This window comes from Myotis brandtii, unplaced genomic scaffold (assembly GCF_000412655.1).
Source record: "Myotis brandtii unplaced genomic scaffold, ASM41265v1 scaffold154, whole genome shotgun sequence".
Classification (NCBI taxonomy): Eukaryota; Metazoa; Chordata; class Mammalia; order Chiroptera; family Vespertilionidae; genus Myotis; species Myotis brandtii.
Window position 1 is genome coordinate 9099509 of NW_005355584.1, and position 8757 is coordinate 9108265.

At 38.0% G+C, this 8757-nt stretch overlaps 1 protein-coding gene across 1 annotated transcript; it reads right to left on the reverse strand.

The window, feature by feature from the left end:
- Positions 1–7909: 7909 nt before the first annotated feature.
- LOC102250895 (60S ribosomal protein L23a) lies at positions 7910–8422 on the reverse strand. Its single transcript, XM_005861601.2, has one exon. The coding sequence runs from the start codon at positions 8412–8414 to the stop codon at positions 7944–7946; it is 471 nt and encodes a 156-aa protein (XP_005861663.1). The 5' UTR covers positions 8415–8422; the 3' UTR covers positions 7910–7943.
- Positions 8423–8757: the final 335 nt, after the last annotated feature.

Here is an 8757-nt window from a genome sequence, read left to right on the forward strand (position 1 = left end):
GCCCGAGGACATTGTCCATCTTTCCAAATTACTGCTTTAGAACCTTTTTTGTAAGATAAAAATTAATAGTAATTAAAAGCTAAACAACTCTAAGGATTGTTAAGAATGTCCCTAACTTTGGGGAGAGAAAGGACATATTTTGGATATATGGTTTTGGACTTTGTACTAAATATTAATCCATTCTATATAGTTAGTTTTTCATGGCATTCCCTTAGATAAATTTGTGAAACACAAATACTAACCTTAGACTAGTTTAAAAGAAACCAACACGCTTCAGTGCAATGAAAAACAAAAATTGAACTTTCCAATTTATCATACTTCCTATTCTCTTGGCTTTTTGGATAAGTCAATTTTTGCTAAAAGATTTTTTTCATAATAAAATTAATTTGTTGTTAAAAAGCAAAGGAACTTTTATGTACCACGGGGGGGGGGGGGGGGGGGGAGGTGGCTATTCAATATAGTCAAAGGCAACACTAGTCAGCAAACAAGAAAACAAATAAGCTCATGAAAATGGTATATTTGAGCCCATGGGAAGCTCATGCCTACAAATGTCCAGCTTTATAAAGAACTCTGGCATAGACACAGTGTTGATATAATTTTGGCAGTGAATAATTCAGATGGCAGCTTTGATGTTGGGTTATATCATACATTGGCTAGGACTAGGCAGCAGCAGTGGCCTAAGGGTAACACCATAGCATTCCTCCTCCATAAATGGTGGCCCAGCAACAAAAACACATAAATTGGGCTGGCAGGAGGAGGAGTGTGAGGCTGGGAGACCTGAAAGACAGTGGTGGTGGTGAAGCCAAGCAGATAGAGCACCTAAAATATCACTGTAAGAGGACTAGCCAGAGAATCAAACCAGGTACTTGCCCAGTATCTAGAGGTTTGCTCCAGATCTGTCTGTAGTATGGGGACTAGAACATTTTACACTGTGCATTCAGCCATTCCTGTGGATAGGAAGATGCAGCTAAGAGCACTGTGCTGGTTTCCACAAGAGCCAGGAGGCACAGCATAGTGGTAAGAGCTAGGGTGGGTCTCATCTGCCTGAAACAGTCCTGGGACATGGGACTTTCAATGCAAAACTGGGACAGCCCTGGTCACCCTACGAAGAAAGAGGGTGTTTGAATTCACAGGTGGATTTTGAGTTTGGTTGGCCTATACAGTGAAAGATCACCAATTATCAGAGTTGAAAGGGACCTCCAGAGGCTAAAATGTAGGCAACCTGACATTCTAGGCAGAAAGAAGGAAGAAGGGAGGGCAGAATGTCTTGGGGCTGTTCCTCCCAGTTGAGTAAGCTCCTTATTAAAACTTCACTTATAGCGCACTGGTCACCAGTGAGCAAAATTTTAAACTCAATTTAAATCTCTCTAGACTACCTCCAACTGGCAGTCTTTTCCAGAACACTCAGAACACTTCTGATTTTTATTTTTTATTTTTATTTTATTTTTATTTTTTAGCTATTATCCTGCTACTGGACAATTTTTTAGATGGCAGGTTACAAGAAAGTAGTTCTCTTTTATTTTGATCAACCTAGGAATAAAAGTCTCTTGCACACAATTCAGTCTTGAATAACTAAGCATCTACTCATTGTGTTATAATTACTTAAATATCAATGACATAACAGAGATGCACTGGAAAGATGACAAGATTCATAGCCAGAAGTTGTGGGTTTGAGACGCTGCTCCATTATGCAGGAATTCTCTGGCCTTGCTACATCAGGAGGCTCAGAGAGATGAGGTGGCCAGTATAGCAAAGCATCGCAACACACTAGAATCCAAAGAATTTAAAGAGGCCCATATCTCAATGACATATCTTTTCAGCTAAAAAATGTGCATATTATTACTTTGCATGTGCAGCCCAGCCTGTAACTTCTCAGTTTACTTTAACTGCAGTCCCATGACTGACACAGATGTTATTGCTCCCCAATTACAGTGTTTTCTGCTTGGAGGCATCTTGTCTTCTGTAATATATCACGAGCCAGAGTCCCAGCGCTAAACATTAGCTAGTAATTTATGATCATACCTCTGAGGCAGAGAGGGCAGCCATAGCTCACTTTGGACTTGGAAAAGCACTCCAGGTTTTCCCTCAGCTTTTTTTTTTTTCTCTTTTCTTTTTCTGCATTTGCTCATTACTATATCTTTTCAATTTAGGGATGGCCTGGTTCCTGCCATGTAAATCAAAGAAGAGAGGGTCTGATTCAGCCGCCTAGCCTGAGTCACCTGGAACCCATTAGGATACAGCATCATAAACACCTCCATTTTCCCTTCGGAGAGAGACCAGACCCACTGAAGTTAAGCTACCTGCATACGAGTTGAGTGTGATCAGCTGTACTTAATCTTTAAATGTCCAACCCACAGATAACCTTTGGTTTGCTTTGATAACTACGAAATAAATTCTCACTGCATTGGATACCAGCATTCTGATTCCTATTCAAGGCTGTGTTGCACATGTCACGGAATCTTGGACTGGACAGCAGTCCTTGGAGATCTCTGGGGTCAGTTACTGGCTTTTAGGCACTTAATTTCTAAGCCTCCCTCTGCCGACTCTAAATTTTCTCAGGGAATGACACGGCATTTGTGCATTACCAAGCTTCAGGTACTCCATGGAGGTGAAACCATTTGGAGGTGGGAGGAAGGGGAGAAAAAGAAAGATCCATCAAAGTCAAAGCTTTACAACACGGTATAACAAAAAGAACACTGGTCTAAGTTTCCAGCATCTTGGGTTTGAATCGAACTCTTTTATTCTCGCCTCCGCCCCGCACCCGCCCAGCTGTGCAATCTTGGGAAAAGGATATTAATAATTTTGGCCTTGTTTATCTCCTCTGTAAAATGAGAAGAATGGTTAGTACTTCTCAAATTTTCCCGGAGATATGAATCACTTGGGGATCACGCAGATTTGTTGTGAAGATTAAGTTAGTTAATGTATACAAAGTTGTAAGAAGAATGGCTGGCTCAAAATACTCTATAAATATCAGTTTTATTATTATTTAACATGACTTAATAGGAATTTCTTCATGCCATTTATAAATACTTCAGGAATATAAAATTATCTAGACTCTGAAATACCCTCTAGTATGACTATACCTACAATAATTTATTTATCCATTTTATATTTTTGTTTATTATAATGCTGTTTTAAAAAATTTTGTATGTGATCCTTTGCTCATAGACATTGATTTCCTACAGGTAGTTGAAAGCAACTCTAGTAGATTTCACTAAGGTCCAAACTACAAATCATTGGTAGTGATAACATTAACTTTAATTTCATTTCAACTTAACAGACATGTACTGCACACCCCGTTGTGGGTCAGGCACCGTGCTGGGTACAGACTGATAAACAAGACAGGCATGAACTCTGTCCTCAGGGATCTTATACTCTAGCAGTAAAATCAAATGTTAAGAATATAATTACAACAAAGTGTGATGAGTGTTACACCAGGACGGTACAGAGAGCACATAACAAAGGGACCTAACTCAGGAGAAAATGCTGTTTAACATGAGTCTGGATGGATAAGGAGGAATTGGCTATTGAAGGGGAAGAGCAGGAAGCTGAGAGAATAGTAGGTACAGAGATAATTATTCATGTATTTTGGTTTATATATTAGCAGCTTATTTCTTTAGTTGGTGGCTGCTGTCTTAATTTGAGTCTGTTAGAACATTAAAACTCCTTGTTGAGTTTGTCAAAATAATAAATTATACTTCTCACTTTTGTCCTCCTCCAACGCCAATGATAATTTACATAATGTTTGTAAGACTAAAAGTCCCTAATGGGGCAATTAAATAGATCAGGCAGTTAAGCAGATTAGAATCAAGTGTTGACTGGGCCACTCTCTAATGAAATGATGACCATCATAGACACTAGCAGCAACATGTATGTGCCTTCAAAGCTGTTAAAATAATAATGTAATTTAATTTTAAAGATAAAAAATATTTTTGAGAATGCCTATAAATAATAATTTATTGGCTTTTGTCTTAGAAAATCAAGTAGTGTAGGCATCGAGTTTGTACCACATCTGAGTGCAGTATTGTCATGTCACCACAGTGATGTAGCATCAGGGCTTTGGATCTTCTATTCTTCATTTGTTGGGATAAATTCTGATGATGGTTTCAGTTTTATGTGGTTATATATTCTTCATAATTATTTACTCTAATCAACTTGAGGGTTGAATCAAACTGATACATTACAGTTAACATTCACCAAAATTATAACAAAATACAGATTCAGGGTTCTCAATGCATATGTACACCTCTTTGCTGATATTATTTCTGAAAATCAGGAATATTCAAGGCTCTGATTTGTTATTGATATTCCAGCCTGGGCTGGAAATGGAAGTGGGTAGAGGAGCTTATTTCTGTTTTCTCCTCATCCTAAATTATTGATTTATTCAACAAGAACCAAAGGGTGCTATGGGGCATCAAAAAAAGACCAGTGTAGTATTATTCTTAAGTTTATCTTCAAGTTGTAAAGGTAAATTCAGAATAAAATAAAGCTGACTGGGTTTGAGTAGGAATCATTGTTGATGAGAATAGGATATAAATTTAAGCTGAAAGTAATGACTCTATAATACATATCTAGCAAAAGGTCAAAGAATATTTTGATAGATCCTCATGGTAGACATTTCTATTATCATCTGTGAGCAATTAATGTTAAATATATCCAGGCACTATCATAATGACTTAGTATTGGGCTAAAATAATCTTTATTTGTGTTCATTTTGATCATAATTCTTCATACAAATATTTTCATTCTAAATTGATATCAAATTATGGAGCCATTGTGGAATAGTAAAACTACAAATATTACTTATTTATGTATTAAGCTTTTTAATTGATTTTTAGAAAGAGAGGAAGGGAGAGGGAGAGAGAGAGAAACATCATTTGGAGAGTGACACATCCATCAGCTGCCTCCTGCATGTCCCCTATCTGGGATCGAGGCTGCAACCTGGACACGTGCCTTTGACTGGGAATCGAATTGGCAACTTCTGATGCATGGGATGATGCCCAACCAACTGAGTCATACCGGCTGGTTGGATTTTTTTAGTCATACATACATCAGTTCAAATCCTGGCTCTCCACCACTTAGGAATTATGTGATCTTGAGGTAAATAAAAAAGCCTGCAGTGTCAGTTTCATTATCTATAAAATGGATGTTTGTATGTGTATGCACATTTATGAATATTTATCTATCTATCTAATCTAATTTATATAGATATAAGTAGATATTCTTCTACATAGTAATTAAACTGTGTGTAATCAATTAAGTGTATTATTAGAGCAATTAGAATGCAGTCTGATATCTAAGAGACTATATAAGCTTGAAATTAGAAGTCTTTGCAAGTTAAAAAATGAATAGTAATGTGTTGACTAAATTTCAGTGATTTAATAATCAAGCCAGACTAAAACTTAACTAGTGCTTTAATTGGTTTATATAGAAGCATGAAACCAAATCTGCTGAGCTTATTTTATTATAATATCTGTCTACCTTGTTATCTAAAAATGGAATCAAGTTCCTTTCTCTGAATCTGTCCCTCTGTAATCAATCTCCTGCCCTCAACTTATTCAAATGACTTCCCTGTATTACCAGCAAGATCCTCCCATAATCAGGTCAGTCTGCACTATGTTTTAGGATCTTCCCTTGCTCATTTTCATCTTCATTCAGGTCTCTGTTTTCAGAGAGCTTATTATCTAGTGAAGGAGAAGGATATTAAACAAAGTAATTATTGTAAAGTGAGCTGAGTGTTATGTGAAATTTACAGGGTGCCATAACAACAGAGAGCAGGGAAACCTAATCTAGTATTCCTGAGAATTGCCATTTATACAGTATTCAACAAATATTTGATGAATACTTAGTATGGGCCAGACATGTATGAGGTCTAGTTGGGTATTTAAAGGAAACATAATAGGCAATAATATTGTACTACAACGATGTAAGTGACAAATATTGCTTCAATGTCAATCATATTACAATACATAAATATATCAAAGTAACACACATACCTTAAATTTACAAAATGTAATGTTAAATTTATCAAATAAAAAATAAAAGGAAACATAACAGACATAATTTGTAAAAATGATTTTTAGGCTGGAACCTGAAGGATGAACAGGAAATAACTATGTGACAGGAGGTAGGAGAGGAAGACAGGTTTCAGGGGATAGCTGGAGGGCTGAGTTTAATGTGGGTTAAGAGCAAGTATGAGCTGAGTGCAAGCTAGTCCTGGGATTCTGTATTGGGCAGCTGGGTAGATGAGAGTGTGCCATTTACAGAAATGATGAATAGCAGTTTGGGGAGTGAGGGGTTGGAGATTCACTTATTTGTTTATTCCACAGTTATTTCTAGACTATATTCTATGTGTCAGGCTCTGCTCCAGGCATTAGGAATATAATAATGCACAAAAGGAACCAAAATTCCTGCCAAGTTGTAGTCTATAATATAGTGGAGGGAAGTAGTGCTTTTTTTTTTTACAGTGTAAAATTTTTATATTTAGAAATAATAAAAAAGTATATGGTATGTTAGGTATTTGTAAGTGTTATAAAGACAGAGAAATCAGGAAAAGAAGATAAGAAATGCTAGGTCAAAAGGTAGGTTGCAATTTTATATAGGATTTTCACGAAAAGCCTTTCCAAGAGGCAATAGTTGACTAAAGTTTCCACGGATGCGAGAGAGCAAGAGCTTCTATTTGGAAGAAGAGCAGACAGAGGAAAAGCAAGTGCAAAGGCTCTGGGGTGGGGACATGTCTGTCCAGTATGGCTGAGTGGTCTGAGGAAGGGGAGAGTAGTAGGAAATAAAGTCAGAGGAGTGGAAGGATGGAGGCAGATTATGTAGGGTCTTGGAGGCCATTATAATGCCTTAGGCTTTTACTTAGACAAGGATGGGTAGACATTTAAGAGTTTTGTGCAGAGGGTGACATCTGATGGACATTTAAAAAATATTACTCTACCAAGTTCAGCTTTGGAAATGATGAGTTTGAGGCTATCCCAATGGGTAATTCAAAGGTAATTGACTATATGGGTCTGGAGCTCAGGAAGTCTGTAGACAGACACATGTGCAGGTCATCAATGGTTGGGTGATAATGGCAGCCATGGAAATCAATAAGATCATCCAGGCAGGTATACAGAATGTGGCACATTGGTCTTGGGGTGGTGTCTTAAGGGGTTGGTTGAGAAGGGGGAGTCTGTGACAGAGATGACAGAAGGCAATGAGAAACGCAGCAAGCAGTGGCATCAGGAAGCCTAGGAAAGGGCCCTGAGAAGGATGGGGGTAAACAGTGCCCAAAACATGCCCAGAGGGAGTGAATGTAGGTAGGAGAGCATGAGATGTGGGACAGAGTGGATGGATTCAACTTGGCAGGAGGGGCACCTGAGGGAAAAGCAGCAGAGGATGGAAGAGTGGTTGCTGCTTAGTGAAGTGCAAAGCCTTGGTAGTATTTTACCCACAGACATAATTATTTCAGATATTTGGGGTGACATGTCTTTAATGTGGGTCAAACATGGGGAGTGGGTGGTGGCTAATGAGGCTACTGACTGTCACATGATAGAGAGAGCAATGACTCATCTACCTCCCAGGGCCCAAGAGGATAGATAGGTCTATTCTCTTTTTCATATTTTCTGTTTTATTTTTTCAGTATTATTTTGTGTTGGTTTCAGGTGTACAGCAAAGTGACTAGACATTCATATATTTACAAAGTGTTTCCCCTGATACTTCCAGTACCCACCTGGCACCATACAGAGGATGGATCTATTCTTGAGTGTGCCTTCCTTTTGCTTGCAAACTATTAGGTGACCATCTAACAGGACCTGGCCTAATACCATGAAAAGAAAAATCATTTCCATCAAATCATCTTGTACTGATTATTTCAATTCAACATATATTTTGCAATAGTGCTTTTTTTTTTTTTTACAGTGTAAAATTTTTATATTTAGAATTAGGCAGCTGGACTCAGTTTAGATGATTCCAATTTTGTTGGCAACATCCAAAGCATCATAGTCAGGAGCCAGTCGAACATATGCCTTCTTCTCGCCATCGGGCCTGATCAGGGTGTTGACCTTGGCCACATCAATGTCATAGAGCTTCTTCACAGCCTGTTTGATCTGGTGCTTGTTGGCCTTGACATCCACAATGAACACTAGTGTATTATTGTCTTCTGTCTTCTTCATGGCTGACTCGGTAGTCAGGGGGAATTTGATGATGGCGTAGTGGTCAAGCTTGTTTCTCCTGGGTGCGCTCTTCCGAGGGTATTTAGGCTGCCTCCGGAGCCTTAGTGTCTTTGGCCGTCGGAAGGTGGGTGACGTGCGGATCTTCTTGTTTGTGTGGCTGTGGATGCCTTTCAACACTGCTTTCTTTGCCTTCAAAGCCTTTGCTTTGGCTTCGGCTTTGGGAGGGACAGGGGCTTCCTTCTTAGCTTTCGGCGCCATCTTCGTAAAAAAGGCTGCAATAGTGCTTTTGCAAGGATTGATATTACATGCTCTTTGAAAAACTTTAATTAAATGAAATATTAAACTAAATATTTTTTACAGAATTTTTGCATTAACTTTTGAAACATGACTAATTTGTTAGCTCTATTTATGATTCAGTCAAATGGAATTTTTCCTAATTCTCTTTCAAACCCACTCAAAATATGAATATAGCTTAGCAAAGTATAATATATCCCTTCTTTTTGATGCTTCAAAGGTCTCACTTCAACAGATGTAGATAAGAAAAACATCTAAATTTAAATGTAAACTTGAATTTGGTTAATTCATATTGTTGCTAAGTATT

What these genes read in the sequence shown, in the direction of transcription:
- LOC102250895 (XM_005861601.2), bottom strand. Translation starts at nt 8,414, where the DNA reads ATGGCGCCGAAAGCTAAGAAGGAAGCCCCTGTCCCTCCCAAAGCCGAA.